Source organism: Castor canadensis, chromosome 10 (assembly GCF_047511655.1).
Source record: "Castor canadensis chromosome 10, mCasCan1.hap1v2, whole genome shotgun sequence".
Classification (NCBI taxonomy): domain Eukaryota; kingdom Metazoa; phylum Chordata; class Mammalia; order Rodentia; family Castoridae; genus Castor; species Castor canadensis.
This window is the reverse complement of record NC_133395.1, coordinates 84,300,267-84,318,498: the sequence shown is the minus strand read 5'-3', so window position 1 is coordinate 84,318,498 and position 18,232 is coordinate 84,300,267. Positions and strand designations below refer to the sequence as shown.

At 40.7% G+C, this 18,232-nt stretch overlaps 1 protein-coding gene across 7 annotated transcripts in view; it reads left to right on the top strand.

Annotated features, from left to right (window-relative positions):
- Positions 1 to 18,232, top strand: part of Mipep (mitochondrial intermediate peptidase) — a 125,998-nt gene that overhangs the window by 6,748 nt on the left and 101,018 nt on the right. For all 7 annotated transcript variants that reach the window (XR_012436291.1, XR_012436292.1, XM_074043742.1 and 4 more), the window contains 6 exons: positions 1,544 to 1,630; positions 5,822 to 5,885; positions 9,387 to 9,569; positions 10,120 to 10,276; positions 15,016 to 15,064; positions 17,166 to 17,226. Coding sequence is in view for 5 of the 7 variants with exons in the window: in XM_074043742.1 (XP_073899843.1) it covers positions 1,544 to 1,630; positions 5,822 to 5,885; positions 9,387 to 9,569; positions 10,120 to 10,276; positions 15,016 to 15,064; positions 17,166 to 17,226 (601 nt within the window). In the remaining 2 variants the exon portion in view is untranslated. The remainder of the gene's footprint in view (positions 1 to 1,543; positions 1,631 to 5,821; positions 5,886 to 9,386; positions 9,570 to 10,119; positions 10,277 to 15,015; positions 15,065 to 17,165; positions 17,227 to 18,232) is intronic.

Here is an 18,232-nt window from a genome sequence, read left to right as displayed (position 1 = left end):
ACAGTTTAGAGCTAGGAAGAGCCCCTTGGCCCGCCTGCCATAAATTTATGATGGGAAAATTGGGGCCAGGCAGCCTAGTAAGACTGTTTGTAAACCAGAAGTTGGAGAAGGAGGTGGCTTCTTTAGCTGGACATGCTTCTGGGAGGACCTCACACCTCAGGATGTATGGCAAGGACGAGCACTTTTAATTTGGAGGGGGGGTCATTGGAGAGCCACAATTAGTAGTGAAGTGGTATAGAGTCTATCCATGACCTTCACTCCCCAGAGAGCATTTGAGTCCCCAGAGCTTTGCTGCTGTCTCTGAGCACTGTGACTCGGTTTTCCCTTTAACTGAATCATAGCTAACTATTCTTGTTGGTTTGAAAACTCAGGATGATTTCAAGTGCATGTGTGGAATTGGGGAAAAAGCCTAAAATTTGGTGTAATTTAGGTTTAATGGCAAATATAGATTATAAATTTGTTCCAGGAGTTTTCCTTATAAAATCTGGCATGGGAGACATGCTTAAAGTTCCATGGGGCTGAGCTCAGACCACCTCTAACCTGCTGTCCTCTACACAGGAGTGACTCAAGGGGGAGAGGTCCAGTAAGAAGTAGGCAGCAGCTTCCTGATTCCTGGGAACAGGCAGTGGGACAGGTGGCATGGCCATGCCCGCTGAGTGTCTTTGATCGGCAGTGACTGCCTTGGTTCCACGGGTATTTGGGAAGGCCCATGAGAGTGGTGGCAAAAAAACCCCTTCAATTTATATAAAAACCTTTGGTTATTTTGGGGGGGAGCTGGTCTATCTTGGAGTCCTAGGGTGGGAGTCTGTGGATGGTGTTATAACCTTGTCTGTCCCTGAGCATCCACCAGGCAGGATCCCTGCTCACTAGTGATCTCTGAGGATGCAGAGGACTTGCTGAGGCCAGGGTTTGGGTGGTGGACTCTGCTCTCCAGCTTTGGCTCAGGGCAAGCAGCTGCAGCTGTGCAGGCACCAGTTCATTGGGGTGAAGCATATACATGCGATCTCATTCAATCCCTGGCAACCTGAGATCCAAAGAATGTGTGTGAGGTCACTGTGCAGCAGTTGGGCTTGCATGTGGGTATGGTACCACAGCCCATTTCCTGAGCTCTCCTGTCCACCATGGGCCTGCCACTCTCAGCCCAGGTTCCAGGGTGCTGAGTCCAAGGCTGGGACACCATCGTGTTGGTTCAGCCTCCCTACTATCCTCCTTTCCTCCTATTAAAAATATGACTAGCTGCTGCTGACATCTTGCTGAGGGGACCTGGTTCTCCATGAAATTGCCACTTTCCGTATTCTTCTCCCTCCCTTTTCCCTGTCTCTTTTCATGCCCCAGCTATGTGACTATACACTTGCTGCCTTCCTGCACAGTTAGGACCTCTAGCACTTTGCCTAACAGACTGCCTGTCCCTGTATCAGGAATTGAGCTTCTAAGCATGGCTGTGTTAGTCTTGATCCAAAAGAAGAAACAAAAAGCTCCCCTGGCTGTAAAGAATAAGGTATTAGAAATCCTTTATTTTCACTTTCATTTAAAATTTTTCTAGGTTGAACACAAATGTGGAATTATATCAGAGCCTGCAGAAATTGCTAGCTGATAAGAAACTTGTGGAATCCCTGGATGCGGAAACCAGGTACTCATGGCTCCTTGTGACTGTGGTTCTAGGGTGAGGCTGGGAGTCTTTGCCTCTAGCCCCCCTGGGCCTGCACTGTTCTCCCTGGGTATCTGCAGGACTCCTGCTCTGACATATTGTCTTCTCTGCACACCAGGTCGGGTTCCATCCTCTCATCCTGCTGTGATTTTCTTCACAGCCCTAATCACTCCAACAAGGCCTTATCTGTTGTCTTGCTGTCTTGTCTGAGTGCCCTGAGCACCTTAGCTGCCCTCAGCACCTATACTTAGGAAGTGTTAGCCAGTAGTGGCCCCTGCTGAGCAGCTAACCATTACAGGCATCTTTATGCTCAAATCCCATAATGCAGAATCAGGAGCTGGAAGCAGAGTGGTCTGTTTGCTTGGTAGGTATCTAGAGCCTTGCAGTGATTCACGTGGATTCATTTGATTACATTTGTTCATCTGAAAGGCAAGGCCTGATTGCCAAGTCAGTACATAGGCACATTTGACATATACACTTGGATACCTTGCTCCTTTGCTCAAATTTGTTTATAAAATAGTGCAGTAATGTTTGCTGTTTGTTGGCTCATGGTTCTTATGTAATAGCATGGAGGTTATTTTTTCTCACCTATTTGTACCTGTTTAACTGCTTTTTGTTTATGGAACATTTTCCTTCACTGCCTAGTTCCCTTCACTGCCTAGTTTTCTCTTCCTCTTCCTTCTCCTGGCTGTCTTCATAAGTGTCTTGTGTCCCTAAAAGAACTCCACAGTGGCCACTTGCTAATGGGATCTTGCTATTGATTGAGTCCCATGCAACCTGAGTGCCACGCTGAGGCTCAGAGATTGGGGTCATACTTCCACCTGGCTAGCAGGTATGCAGGTGCCTGGTATTGCTTCCTCTCATTGGTTCTGATGCTCAGTGTATTACTGCAGCTATTTGTGTCATTAGGATTCTTTGTTTCATTGTAATTTGAAACTTGAGCATTCTGTTGTCTTCATTAGAAAAGCAAGTAAAAGTTGAATGCCTTGAAAATTGAATGTTAATGGTTTAATCGTAATTAATACGATTAATGGTTTATCGTAAGTAATAAAAAATATTAAAAATAATGTTATTCCTGATCTGATTTTACTAAAGATTGACATTTCCATGTTTACCGTATAAAAATTGTAGTAGACTAGCAGACCATATTAGGTACAAAGGACTTGTACTAAAAGGACACTCTACATTTTTAGTTGTCACTAAAAACACCAGTAGGAACTTTTGAATAACAAAATGATAAATATATTGAGAATTTTAAGCTAGGTGAAGTACCAATAGTTTCGAAAGGAAAAGGTTTGGAAATGAGAGAAGCTAGAATTTGAAGTAATAATGAATTATCACAGTACTTGTATATCAAGAGTCTTGGCTTGCACCCAGAAAGAGCTATACGTTAGCACCTTGCTGAAACAAAGAATGTAGATGTAATTAAGTACCTTGGGATAAGTTAGTGTTTAGAAGTGATTGGAGCTCATCATCATATTAGACACGTTAGTCCTATGAAATCTCACATTTTTCTCAGAAGGGCCCCACTGGTCCATAAGTTTGGATGTATGATTTATTGTTTGCTCCCCTTGGAGAATCCCAGCCATAATGAAACCTGTTTAACTTGGGGTTTTCTAAAACCATATATTCTACATGCAACAGACACTCTCTAGACAGTAAATGGAAGGGTGATTCCTGTTTCATTGGCAACAAAAGCTGTGATGTGCCTTGGAATAAACTCTGGAAGGCAGAGTGCAGAACCTGAATGAACACACACACACATAGAGTAGGAATAGGAAACAGGAAAATTGCCTAAGATGGAGAAACACTGTATTCTTATACAAAAAGAAGAAAGCTCAAATATGTTCTGTTGGCTTAATGCTATCAAGTCTATACCTGTAGAAGTGGTTTTTTGTTACTTAAAATGATTTTGGAGTCATAAAGCATAAGTATGTCACAATGGGCAAGAGAAATACAGTAGGGGAAGTACCCAAGGGACCTAGACAGTAAAAGATACTGTACGGAGAGCATTATACCTAAGCCACAATAGCCAAGTAGATCAATGAAAGAATGGAGGAATTTCAGCCACAGCTGCAGATCCATGTAAGACTGTATTTAGGATGTGGTAGAAGTGTCGTTTCACATCCATAGGAAAAAAGACTTTCTTTTTAGTAAATGACGCTGGGCCAGTGGACAAGAATTTGGGGAAGGAAAAACAGGTTGGTTAAAGATTTAAATATTTTTCAAAAAGAAATCATAAAAGCATTGGTAATCTTGGAATGTGAAAGGTCTTTCTTGACTTTGGATCAAAAAGGAAAGCTTAATGCCAAATAGGATACCTCGATACCCAAAGGGAAAGCTTGCTTACTTGATTACATAAAACTTGGAAATTTTGTTTTTTTTTTTTTTTTCATTTTTCTTTTATTATTCATATGTGCATACAAGGCTTGGTTCATTTCTCCCCCCTGCCCCCACCCCCTCCCTTAATAAGAACTCGTAAATTACTTGAACGTGAATCCCCTTATAGAAAAATAGACACAAAATTCTTTTTGTGATAATCTCATTTCACAAAATAAGGAATAGTGACAGATGCCCCATTATGTCCTGGCACAACACTGGTAGCAGGTGGCTGGTGGCTGGGATGTGCACAGTCTTCAACCGGTCTCTAGAATTAGACTACCAGGGTTGGGTATTGACTTCATAGCTTTCAGTAGACCATTGGTACCTTTGGATCTGTGGTTCCAGGGAGCTGCTGTGGAGGAAAACCCACACGTTTAAAAATGCAGAGTTTAGCAGAGGACTGAGGAGGCTTCATTCATTCTTCTATCGTACCATACAGCTTCCCCTAGAGACATGCACCTTCCCACCAATCTCAGACTGTTACTTTATCACTTTAATTAAGCACATTTGCCTGGCTTTTTTTTTTGGAAGGCAGATTTTTCACAAAATGAAAGGCAAGAAAGCACTCACAGGATTATGCAATGATTTAAATATAGCTGATGAAAACGGAGACTGACTGAGAGCTTCTCCGTGTCAGCTGAGCTGTGTAACGCACATGGAAATTAGAAATTTCTGTTTTTGAAATGGCTTTTGATTTTTAAAATTTATTATTATTTGGACTGTGCTTGGTCAAAACAATGTGTGAAAAATCTGCAAGTTAGGCGGGCTTATTAGTTATTTCTTATTTAAGAAAGTATATAAATGACTACATTATTAATGTGGTCTGTTGAATTTTCAGAATTTTACAACTTGGGCTGGGATGTCGATGGTTGATAGAGCACTTGCCCAGCATGTGTAAGGCCCTGGGTTCCAATCCCAGTACCACAGTGGTGGTGGTGGTAGGAGAGATAAAGAAGTTTAGAAGAACATTAATTTTGTTCATTTAAGATATATTTGAGCTGGGTGTGCACAGCTGTGTACACCTGTAATCCTTTGGAGGCAGAAGCAGGATGATGGTGAATTTGAACCCAGCCTGGGCTCCATAATGAGTTTGAGGCCAGCCGAGGCTATATAGCAAGGTACTGTCTTTAAAAACAAAACAAAGCAAAACAAAAAAACCAGAAAAGTTTAAAAATGCATTTTCACCAAATAATCAGGAAGATAAATATTTCCATTTTGAAAAGTCAAAGCCTAAGAGTATATCCTGTATTTAGTTAGCCTACCTCCAGAAACAAAGTAATTAAAAGATATATATTGTTGCCAGAGAAAGGTGTGTTACACTGGAAATTGGTTCCAAGCAAAAAACAGGATGAAAAAGAAAGAAAACAATTCTCCTTAGCCAAGAAGCTCACCCTCCAGCCAGCTTCAGGGGATGGAGTGTTCAAAGGCTGTGCCTAGTTGAAGAAAACTGAAACCTTGTGCAAGAGGCCTTTGAAAAACTGTCCAAGTGTAAAACAAACCATTTTATGTTTTTAATTATTGGGATTTGGATGAAGTTTAAATAAATAAGAAATTACAATGACGGCTTTCACAGGTTTGCAGTCTCTGAACAAGCTCATCGTAACTGTCACTCAGCTAGATGTTTTCCTGACTTCTGAGATGTTAAGGTCCTTGTTTAAAAACAAATTGTGTGTATGCTTGTGTGTATTGAAACAACTTTTGGTAATGTTTCAAAAATGCTGATTTTAACAAAAACACTGTTTTTTCTTAATATGTATATATATTTTTTACCTGGGGCTCCTTTCATTCCAGGCGAGTGGCTGAACTGTTTATGTTTGATTTTGAAATCAGTGGAATCCATCTAGACGAAGAAAAGGTAAACCCTTCCAGTGCTTTGACTTTATATCTTTGTTACTGTTGTCTTTACATATTGCTTGAATTTGCATATTGCAAAAATGCTCAGGTCTTTTGTTATGAAGTTCTATGGGTGTTGTGTGAATGTAGTGTTCTCTGGAAGCCAGCCTCCCACTCCCTGACAATTCAGAGTTCACAAATGACTTGAGACACTTGGGGAGTTTTAGATGTCATGGAATAAGGATGAGTGGGAAAACTTGCCGGGTGACTAGGAAGGCTACCTCACTGCAAATTGAAAGACAGGGAGTTCATGGGTCCATTCTCCCTATCCTCCTTGGAACATGGCAGCCTACGAGACTGAGTGCCTCTGTCAGGAGTGAGCACTCCTTGGGAGGTGGGAGTCAGCAGGCACCACTGAATCTGCTGCCCCAGAGTCTCCTTTGTCTGCTCACAGTCTAGTAATTCCTATGTCCCCCCTGCACCTCCAAATTACCTATGTTTCTCCAATCTGTGTAATTATGCCATTTGCGTAGAATATCTTGGAAAGTAAATGGACAGTCTGGGAATATGAACCAGCCCTCCATAGCTGAGACTTCTGCATCTGGATTCAACCAACTGTAGACTAAAAATATTCAGGAAAAAAAAATTATGTCCATACTGAATGGAAACAGACTTTTTCCCCTGTCATTATTTTCTCAGCAATGTAGTACAGCTACTTACATGGTGTTTACATTGTATTAGGTATTGTAAGTCATTGAGAGATGGTTTCAGGTATTGGAAGGGCCAGGCGTGGTGGTGTACGCCTGTAATCCAAGCTACTCAGGAGGTGGAGGCAGGAGGATGGCAAGTTTCAAGGCAGCCTTCAAGTGCTGGGATTACTGATAGGTGTGCATGGATCATGTTTTTAATGCATTTCAGTTTGGGACTCGATAAAATACTGAATGTAGTGAATAGCTAAACCAATGTAATGCCAGCTGACATTGAGTTTGATATCTGTAAAAGGAGCATTGCTAGTAGTGATCTATGTGAACAACTTTAATGTTTTATACAGTCTGTATAAAAGAGGCTTTTGAAATTTTGTTGACCAATCATGTGTTCAGTTTTGCTTTTGTCCAACACATGTCCAGTACAGTATAGCTGCCTTTCCTACCAAGTAACTCTCTGGCACCAATCAGCATTAAGGATGCAAAAAGAGTAAATCTGCTTAGTTCTTCTCTCCTCACTTCCATGTCTGCTCTCAAAGGTCTGTGGCCGGGTACATGTCTTTTAGATGAGAGATCATGAAGTGGACCACCAACATAATGTACAGATCATAAAGTTACGTGTTCTTTATATTTATTCATTTATTTTTGAATGGAGGGTCTTGCAGTATTGCCCAGGCTGGTCTCAAACTCCTGGGTTCAAGCAATCCTCCTGCCTCAGCCTCCTGAGTACTCTGACTACAAGTGTGTACTTCTGTAAATGTAGTGTAAAAGTTTAAAATTAATAGAAGTGCATTTTAACAGTCAATATATAGCGATTTAATAGGATTTTTAGAGTTCAGTGTATTGCACAATGAATTCTCATCACAGTAATGAGATGGTATGCTAGCAGATTGTTGAAGTGAATGAACTCAGTTTTTATTTGACTTGGGATTTTTCTAGTTGATGAGATGTTTGAAATAATTAGTTTCATCACATTTAATTTTTTTCTTAGTAAAAGCTTTGGGGAAACTTTTTAGATCTAATTTTTTTGTTATTCCACTGGTTACCTGTAGGTGGTGATACATGGCCATATCAAAAACAAGCAGGCAAAGAGCACTCCGGACTATAAAGCATCGGAGTCTCTGCATACATAGTTTCCCCATGAAGTTTGAATTTTCTTTTGAAAACTTTGGGCTATTACTATATACTTAATTTTTTCAGCTTCCTATCAAGCATTCATCTGCATCTTACATATTTATCTTAAAAACTTGTTTAATAATTTTTCAAGGAGAACCCATTGCAGAACCTATTAATAGCTTTTGACCCCTTCCCAGAAAGCTTTTGATAGGATTCACCTGAAGGCCATCCTGAGCCCAGTTCAGAAGTCTGATAGTGAATAACTAAAAACTCATAGCTAGTCTTCTAATAGAGTTGACTGTTTATGTGGACTGTATTTTATATTTCGTCTTAAGATATTTGTGGCAACCCCTTTGGCAGTACACATTTTGTCAGGGCTGTGGTATAAAGGTGTGGCTGCCAGCACATCCCCATCCCCATCACTACGTGAGGAAATGGCAGGCATGCTGTCCCTGGACCACAGCCTGGGGGCAGAAAAGACAGGGTTCTGCCCTGAAGGCTTCACTGATCTTCTTTTTAGACAAGGTCTCACTATGTAGCCCACCCAGGTTGGTCTCAAACTTGGGATCCTCCTATGTCGGCCTCCTGAGTGCTGGGATTACATGTGCACTCTGCATGTGGCTTGGTCTATGTCAGTTATTGCACAGCAGCTCTGGAGTGTCCAAAATCTGAACATTTGAAGTAGGTTTCCCCATCGAGGGTGGTCACTACTCTTTTGTGTAGGAGCATATTACTTATTTCCCTTACTCTAATCTTTTAAGGTTACATATATTTTCTATCTGTCCTTCAAATACTTAATTTGTCTTAGTCTAAAAGTACTTTGTAAGTGCTGTTGATCAGATCTATCCAGCTTACGGTCTTCTGGCGACTTAAGGGTTTTTGGCAGGGGACGGAGGGAGGGCCTATACATTTTTACATTGCTAATTTCTTTTTTTTTTTCTTTTATTATTTATATGTGCATACAAGGCTTGGGTCATTTCTCCCCCCTACCCTCGACCCCCTCCCTTACCACCCACTCTGCCCCCTCCCTCTCCCCCCCACCCCCTCAATACCCAGCAGAAACTATTTTGCCCTTATTTCTAATTTTGTTGTAGAGAGAGTATAAGCTGTAATAGGAAGGAACAAGGGTTTTTGCTGGTTGAGATAATGATAGCTATACAGGGCATTGACTCACATTGATTTCCTGTGCGTGTGTGTTACCTTCTAGGTTAATTCTTTTTGATCTACCCTTTTCTCTAGTTCCTGGTCCCCTTTTCCTATTGGCCTCAGTTGCTTTTAAGGTATCTGCTTTAGTTTCTCTACATTGAGGGCAACAAATGCTAGCTAGTTTTTTAGGTGTCTTACCTATCCTCACCCCTCCCTTGTGTGCTCTCGCTTTTATCATGTGCTCAAAGTCCAATCCCATTGTTGTGTTTGCCCTTGATCTAATGTCCACATATGAGGGAGAACATACGATTTTTGGTCTTTTGGGTACATTGCTAATTTCAAAGATTAGGTTTATAACCTGGAATAAAATAGATCTAGAAGCATTATAAAATCATAACGGTAAACTTTTTGTTGAGATAGTAAATATCAGATCAGGGTATTAAATGTTATGTATCAACATATATGTTGATTTCCTACCTTTACAAATTGTCTATTAAGTTACTTGAAGAATATTAACTTGCAATGCCTTTAAATAACTTCAGCCCTCCCACATGTAGCGTAGAAGAGCAGTGGATCTGAATGTTGAAATCTTGGATCTGAGCAGCACCTTTCTCATGGGAGCCAACTTTCCAAACAAGATTGAGAAGCGTCTCTTGCCCGAGCATATCTCCCGCAGCTTTGCACGGGATGGGGAGCATGTGGTGATTGATGGTCTCCACGCAGAAGCCCCAGATGACTTGGTATGTGCCTTGCGTGCTCTACTGTGTAGCTCCCGTTCAAGCACACTAAGTAACATGTCTTGCTTCTTTTTTCACACGGAATTTATTGGAACTACTATAATATCCTTCTAATCTTTTAGTGTTACTAAGCCCTAAAAATTGAACTTGTGGGATAATTAATGCCATAAATTCGTTGAATAATAAGATGGTTTAATTATTCATGTCTCATAAAGAACTCCTTTTTAGAATTTGATAAATAACATCCATGATTGACCTTCTAGATTACTGAGATTTTTCATGCATGAAGTCTTTACTTTAAAGGTGCTTTCTGGCATAGACACAAAAGCATCGTGTAAAAGTTAGTCCCACCAGATCCTGGAAGAGTCCCCTAGGGTTCCACTCAGGTGTGCTATTGGATCCTGTGACTCTATGTAAGCCATTACTTGATTTTAATTTTGATTCTTATTGTCTACGACAAAGTGGTGAGAGCTAGCCTGTGTTATTGTTGCATAGGACTTTGTGTCATGGCATTTATATCTCTTACCTTTTTTCTTTTACTTTTTAAATATAGGTTCGAGAAGCTGCTTATAAAATTTTTCTTTATCCCAATGTTGGTCAACTGAAATGTTTAGAACAGTTGCTCAGCAGTAGAGATCTTCTGGCAAAGTTAGTAGGGTATTCTACATTTTCTCACAGGGCCCTGCAAGGAACAATAGCTCAAAATCCAGGTAAGCCTATTTAGCTTTTTAAGAACAAAATAGGGTTTTTATGAAATTGAATTTCTCTTTATTTATTTTATTTATTTATTTATTTTTGGTTGTGCTGGGGAATCGACTCAGGACCACATGCATGCTTGTTAGGCAGGTGTGCTAGAGACCACTGAGCTATGCCTCCTGTCTTGAAGTCCTGAAAAGAGTGGGGTTTTATTTTGATTGTTTAGAGACAGTCTTTTACTAGTTAGTCCAGTATGGCTGTAAACTTGCTATGTACTACAGACTGGCCCTGAACTTACTGTGTGTCTCAGGCTGGCCTTTGATTGCGATCCTCCTGCTTCAGTCTTCCCAGTGGTGGAGTTATAGGCACATACCACCCATACACAGCACTGTTTTGTTTTTAATACATTCAGAGAACCATTTACTGAGATGAATGGTCTTTAAATAGAGCTAATAATTTGGCATATATTCTGTCCAGCCAAGGTATTTTATTTTGTGTGCATATTTAGAGTAAATCATACCTAAATTTTCCTTTGATGCTCATTTAAATTATTTTTCATTCTCAGTTAGTTGCTGTGCTCAGTCTAGTGATTGGTTGGAATCAGGGTGAGAGAATGAAATAGCAGTGTTTTTACAGAGGTCAAGGTTAATTGAAGGTGAGGTCATATAAAAACACAGAGACCTGTAGCCTGCCTTTTAGGGACGAGTCTTACATGGGAAGGTGTGTGGTAGGTGGGAGGGGAGGTGTCTTTCTTTGGGTTTATAATAACCTTGCCCCGTGCTATGCTGAGATCCTTATGATTCACGATGTCTACGATGATGGTATAAATGTATATAATCCTTTTCAAAGGCATTTCAAAATTACAGTTCTAATTTAGCCGGTGAGTCAGGATTAGGGTAGTGGGAATGTTGGAGCTTTTTAGATTCCAAAGATTGAAGTGACAAGACTTAGTTCTGCTGATGTGGGAGGAGGAGGAGGCAGTGTAGGATTTTTGGTCATGTACCTGGAGGGGACCTTCATGGGAAGAGAGAACACGGGGAAGGAACCTGTGAGGAGAAGGTCATATCCTTCCATCCTGGCTTTGTTCCTTCCAGTTTGTCCTTTCTTTCTCTAGCATGTTGTCATCTTCCCCAGACTTCTTTTCAGCCTACCCAGTCTTATTTCTCATTCTCTCATACACAACCATTTTCTTTGATCCATCAAGGCTCTGCCAGGCCATAGGCCTGCCATGTCACGTTTACTCTGGCCTGGGTGCCTTTGCTTATGCTTCCACTTTCTCAGTGCTCAGCTCCAATCCCACCTTGTTCATGAAGCCTTTGAGCTTTTTCACTTTCTTGGTCAACTTTGTCCTTGAGCCTTTAAAACAAAGTTTTGCCATGCTGGAGATGGAATCTAGCATTGTACATGCTGGACAAGTGCTTTCCCACTGAGCTGCACCCTCACCCCCAACCTAGCACTTGCAGTTTGTTTCATATAATTTAGCTCTTCAGATGTTATGTGCTCATTATGTGTTGTGTATGTCTTTTTTTTTTTTTAATGGTACTGGGGATTGAACCCAGGACCTCGAGCCTGGTAGGCAAGACCACTTGAGACACACTCCAGCCCTTTTGTTTGTATTTTGTTTTTGAGACAGGGTCTTGCTAACTTTGCCCAGACTGTGTTCAAACTGGTGATTCTCTTGCCTTTTCCTTCTGAGTAACTGGGATTATAGGTGTACACCACCACGCTCAGATAGCATATATCTTTTTAAAATTTTTGTGTTTTTCTATAGTCACCATTAACACCAGTTTTATTATAATACTCTGATTATTTTTATATTATTATACAAAATTCTAATATTATAATATTCTTAGTGCTTACTCTTCCTTTATTTCCATTAATTCTTCTACAGACCTGTGAAGCAGGTATGCGTGCTATAGATAAGGAATCTCAGGTTAGGGTATATTGCCGAATGTGGCAGAGCTGGGATCCACACCCATGATCTAAACAAACAGTTTCCATAGGCCTTGGGAGCTAGTGCTCCCTCGTTTCCACCTTTAGCATCCTTTTTTTCATTCATTGAGTAAGATAACTGAGTACCTGCTGTATACCAGACATTCTTCCAGGCCCTGGACATACATTGGTGCGGAAAGCAGATGGGAATGCTTGCTTTAGGCACTTTGCATTCTTGGGAGGGAAGCCAGAAGAGCAGAGTAAGTGGCTCAGGTGTGTAGTGTGTTCCCCAGCTAGTGTAAGCTGTGGCAGAGATGGAACGGGGAGGGGATGTGGCTTGTGAGGGTGGAGTAGTGCTGCAGTTGTAAACTGTCACAGAGAGTGAGTGATCACAGGCCTGCGAAGGTGCAAGAATGAGTCTGGAGCCATCAGGGAGAAGGTTCCAGATGGAGGCACAAGCAGATGCCATGGTCTTGATGCAGAAAAGTGCCTGACATATTTGAGAAGCAGAGAGGACACAGTGGAGTCAGTAAGGGCAGAGTGGGAAGAAGTGAAAACAGAAGTGTTGGGCTGCTTGATTTGAGGGAGATGAGAGGGATTGGAGGGTTTGGGGCAGAGAGATCAGACTTGAATTCTATGATAAGCTGTGCTGCTGATCAACACGGAGAGCAGCCTACAGCAGGGTGACGGTGAGGAGAGGCCTTTTGGACAGTCATGATGAGAAACAAAGGCATTTTGACCAGGGTGGCAACAGTGCAGCTGGTCAGGTGGATATTTAGTATTTTGAGGAGAAAGCCCAAGATTTTGACCAAAGCAGCCAGAAAGACTGTGAATTGCTCTTAACTCAGATGGGACAGACCAGGAAGTTTGTATGGTTCCAGTTTAGGTTAAGATTCAGTGGACATCCAAGTGGAGATGTTGAGCAATTAGTAATACAGCTGTGGAGCTGAGAGAGTTCCAAGCCAGAGATGTAAGTTTGACTCTTCATTTAGTCCTGAGACTGGATTAGGTTGTCAGGGAGTAAATGTAAAGAACAAGTCCAGAGACTGAGCTCTGAGGTTCTTGGAGAATAAGGGGTTGGGCTGTAGAGAAAGGCCACTAATGGCCCTGAGAAGTGGTGGTCACTGATGAAGAGGGAAAGTGAGCAGGTGTGTGCTCCTGGGAGGTCCCTCCTCCCACCCCACCCCTCCAAAAAAGACAAAGGGCCTAAGAAGGGCTGTGGGTGGGTTTCTGTGAAAAGGATGGGGGACTGACATTGGCCCAACCGAAGATTATTGGCATTCATTAGGACCACAGTAGTGAAACCCATTCGTGGTAAATCACCCTGTGTACTAAGTGACTAGTGTGGTGACATTTGGAGTGAACTGTGTTCTTGAGGGATTTACAGTTGAGTTGAGCCCAGACATATCCATGTTAAGTTATATATTACACAGGTTGGCATAGCTTCAGTGCCAAAAGAGCAGCAATACAAAACAATGCCGTAGGACTGTAGAAGTCGGGAAGCTTCTCAGATGTTAAATGGCTGCTGTTTCATGAGCAAGGTGAAACTTGAGCTGCCCAGTGAAGGAATGGCAAGTCTTCTCAGAAAGAGGGTCAGCGAGAGAGTGGCAGGCGAGATTTAGATGGACATTCACACGACAGTGAATTAGGAAATGACTATTTTCAGGAGATTTCACGGTCATCCTTTTTAATATGACTTTTCCAGGTCGATTAGCTGAGGCAGATTCTTCACATCTGACTAGAAAAATAAAGTGGGTGAATGTGAATAAAACATGGTTATCAAGAATCAAAAGCATATGTTCAGAGATTTAGTTGCGAATAGTTCTGTGTGGCAGCTGGTATGATATCCTGAAGGAAATTCATATGTGACTACATAGTAGTCTGTTTGCAGTTCCTGGCACCATTTGACATGGCACACAAGGCTGTGTCTATCCGGGAGCTGTTCAGAATCAGCAGTGGCAAGAATCCCTGTGGCTTCGTGGTTTAGGTTGATGTTAACCTCCCTTCTTTTCTTAGCCTTTCATTTCACTCAGAAAGGAGATAATTTTAAAGAGAGGGCAAGAAACTTAAACCATATAAAGATCATCTGGAAGATATAAAACCAGTGTTTGTGGCAAACCGAAGCACACATGGAAGCTTACACACAAGTCACTGTCAAAGTGCTAGATAAAAAGTATACATGAAACATTTCATCTCCTGGGAAATAACCGTCATTGTTCTGCCTCGCCTTTCTGGATTTATAAATTGTAATATTATTGCTGAAGTATTTTCATAAGCACTTAAAATTCTATTAAAACTTAAAATTCTAAAAGTTCTAATTTTGCTCTGGTTTCTTTTGGTATTGATTCTGAATAGATGATTCATGGTTGTTTGTGAACAATAAAAATAGTTACCCAGGAAAACATCAGTTTCTAAAATTTAATTTTTAGTAAGTCATATTCTGAACTATACTGAATTTTAGAATTAAACCAGGGTCTAACTATCTTTTTAAACTTAGGAAAAAAATTAAATGCACCTAAGATATTTATCTTCCCTCATGCATGTGTTAGACATTTGGGATTTTTTTTTTCCTCTAGCCTCCCATTACTGCTTTTAACTTGGGGTTCACTGGGTTGTTACTTGGCAGTTCAGCTTATTTTTCTATTAAGAGATTGCCATCACCTAGAGATACCTATGCACCTATATATGTCAGCTGTGCCCTTCCCTTTGAGCATGGTGACTTTGAGGGAGACTTGGAACATGTGGTGATGATGGTCACATCTTTGTGTTCACTTTACTTCATGTCATTGAAGAGAGATTTTTCTTTGGGTTTCACTTTTAGAGACTGTCATGCAGTTCCTTGAGAAACTATCTGACAAGCTTTCTCAAAGGTCAGTGCTTATTATTGTTTAGTATTCTTGTTATGTGTTTACTTTTTTAAAAAAGTTTTATACAAAAATTAGTGAATGACTTATTAAGAATATAAGTTTGAATTTTTTTTTAATTTTTATTTTATTCATATGTGCATGCAATGTTTGGGTCATTTCTCCCCCCTTTCCCCACCCCCTCCCTTGCCCCTCCCCCGGCCCCCTCCCTCTTCCCCCCCACCCCCTCACTACCCAGCAGAAACTATTTTGCCCTTATCTCTAATTTTGTTGAAGGCAATAATAGGGAGGACCAAGGGTTTTTGCTAGTTGAGATAAAGATAGCTATACAGGGAGTTGACTCGCATTGATTTCCTGTGCATGTGTGTTACCTGCTAAGTTAATTCTTGAACTAACCTTTTCTCTAGTTCCTGGTCCCCTTCTCCTGTTGGCCTCAGTTGCTTTAAAGTATCTGCTTTAATTTCTCTGCGTTGAGGGCAACAAATGCTATCTAGTTTTTTAGGTCTTACCTATCCTCATACCTTCCTTGTGTGCTCTCACTTTTATCATGTGCTCAAAGTCCAGTCCCCTTGTTGTGTTTGCCCTTGATCTAATGTCCGAATATGAGGGAGAACATACGATTTTTGGTCTTTTGGGCCAGGCTAACTTCACTCAGAATGATGTTCTCCAATTCCATCCATTTACCTGCGAATGATAACATTTCGTTCTTCTTCATGGCTGCATAAAATTCCATTGTGTATAAATACCACATTTTCTTAATCCATTCGTCAGTGGTGGGGCATCTTGGCTGTTTCCATAACTTGGCTATTGTAAATAGTGCTGCAATAAACTTGGGTGTGCAGGTGCCTATAAGTTTGAATTTAATCCTACCCATGGATCACTCAGCAAGGGATTTTTCACTTCGAGGTATGCTTTGAGGACACCATTGCCTTCCTCAGCCCTGTCTTGTCAACCTAGTCTGTCCCCTCTCCTTAACCCATTGTCTTTGGCATCCTGTCATTCATGTGCAACTTGAGAAGGTTTCCAGTAGCGTTAATTTTATAAAGGTTCATAAAGTAGCATTTCTCTTTTTTTGGACTAAACACAGGAGGCTCACGGATGTATTTTGGACTTTGAACTTACGAGTGCTCTGCCTCAGCTCTTCCAGCTGGAGAGCTGTCCTCTGTTTGGAGGTCTCCTTGTTGCCTGGCTGCCACCCCTGTTGCTCCCAGCAGTCCCCTCCATCAGGTCCCTGTCCTTGACTGGCCCCTTCCAGTGCTCGGATACTGAGATTCCCAGGGTTCCAGAGGAAACCTGGCATGGTTCATAAAGAGGGCTAAGTGGGCTCTTGGCTTTCATTGGCCTTTTTTGCAACACATTCAGTGTTAGCTCAGATTGGTCTTTTGTATTATGTACTCATGTCTTTGAACCTGATTCTTTTCTGTTTGGCTTAAGTTTGTCAATTTTAAAATCATTTTTGTCTCAGCAAACCACTATGATATAATGAAGAAAGAATGCTAATTATGCAGTTACTTAAGAACTTATTCTACTTTGTTTTATTGGTTAAGTGTTAATATTCTTTCTCTACTTGCATGTGGCTTTAGATCATATATTTTCAGCAAACATCGTCATAATTTTAATTACAGGAGTTAATTCTAAAGGAGACTTTGTATTTTACACATACTAAGTATCTATTGAGTTATTGCCCAGCTTGTTTTTCTGTTGGGGAAAATTATTAATAGCAATCTTAAATATAATCTATGTTAATGTTCTTTTAGAGGAAGTAATCTGTTAGTTTCATACCTTTTTAAGATACAGCAGAAAATAGTGGTTTCAAGTTTGCTGGTTAATGCTTTGCGTATTTCTGAGGCTCATTTTTTCTAAGCTTTAGCACTTTGTAGACGTAGTTGCACAATGCTTTTGGAGGAAGAAATCAGTGATCCATAGAGGCATAAATTGTTGTCTCTACTAATGCTTTAGTGGAATTTGGGTTATTAGTTATTTACCTGACTACAAGTCACATCTAATTTTATCATAAATACTGGAAAGCAATATAAATAAGCTAGTTCTTTTATAATGTAAATATTAAAATTTTACCATAACAAGTAATGATAAACCTATTTTACAGAACTATAAAAGATTTTGAAATGATGCGAGGAATGAAAATGAAACTAAATCCTCAAAATTCTGTAAGTAATTGTTGGAATATTTGTATTGTAATATAAACAGACCATCAATTGAAATCATTATCTCTTATTCTAGAACTTTCTTGTGATATGCTAGGGGTCTGTGTTCTCTTCTTTCTGATGCTTGGTTTTGGTGAATAAAGAAAGGTATTGAAGTATCTGGCCCATCCATCCGAGGCTGACGTGGTCTGGGCATCCAGTGTCTTTGACACTTGGTCTGTGTGTCTGTGTGTGTGTGTGTGTGTGTGTGTGTGTGTGTGTGTGTGTGTGTGTGCGTGTGCGTGCGCGCACACCCACTAAATTTACACATGAGGCGTGTATATTTAGTTTGTGTCTTGGGTTGAACAGCTTTTAATGAGGCTCAGTGTAGGCTTGATGTAGAACGTGGCAGTTTTAGCTGTCAGTGTAAACATTGCCTGCTGTGTGCTCATTTAATTGTTTGCTAATTTGTCGTGTTAAGTAGATCAGTATTGACTAACACAGTATACTTGATCCTAAAAACACTTACTTGTTATTTTCAATAGTACAGTCTTGTGATTATCTGCTCTTATAGTGCAGAGTAAGTGTCCTTGTGACCAGAATGCTACCCAAGTGATTGAACTCCCTGAAAGTGATGGTTTGCAGATACTAAGGTTCATGTTCCCATGTGGTTCGAAGGCATGGCAAGATTTCTGGGGATATCCATACCATTCTTGTAGGCACTGTTGTTAATTCTTGGTTTGATAGCAGCTTCCAGATCCATAAGGCACAGGGAAGAGTTAGATTTAAAGACCTTGCAGATTTGCCAGCCCGCCAGATATATCCACTAAGAAATTAGAAATTTTGGATCAGACAGGACTAGAGTAGCATGTCAGTCTGTTAATCTTTTTTGTGTGTGTGTGTTTATTACCAGGACTTGAACTCAGGGCCTCATGCTTGCTAGGCAGAGCTTTGCCACATGAGCCACAGCACCTGCCCTTTTTGCTTTAGTTATTTATCGGATAGGGCCATGCTCTTTTTCCTAGACAGT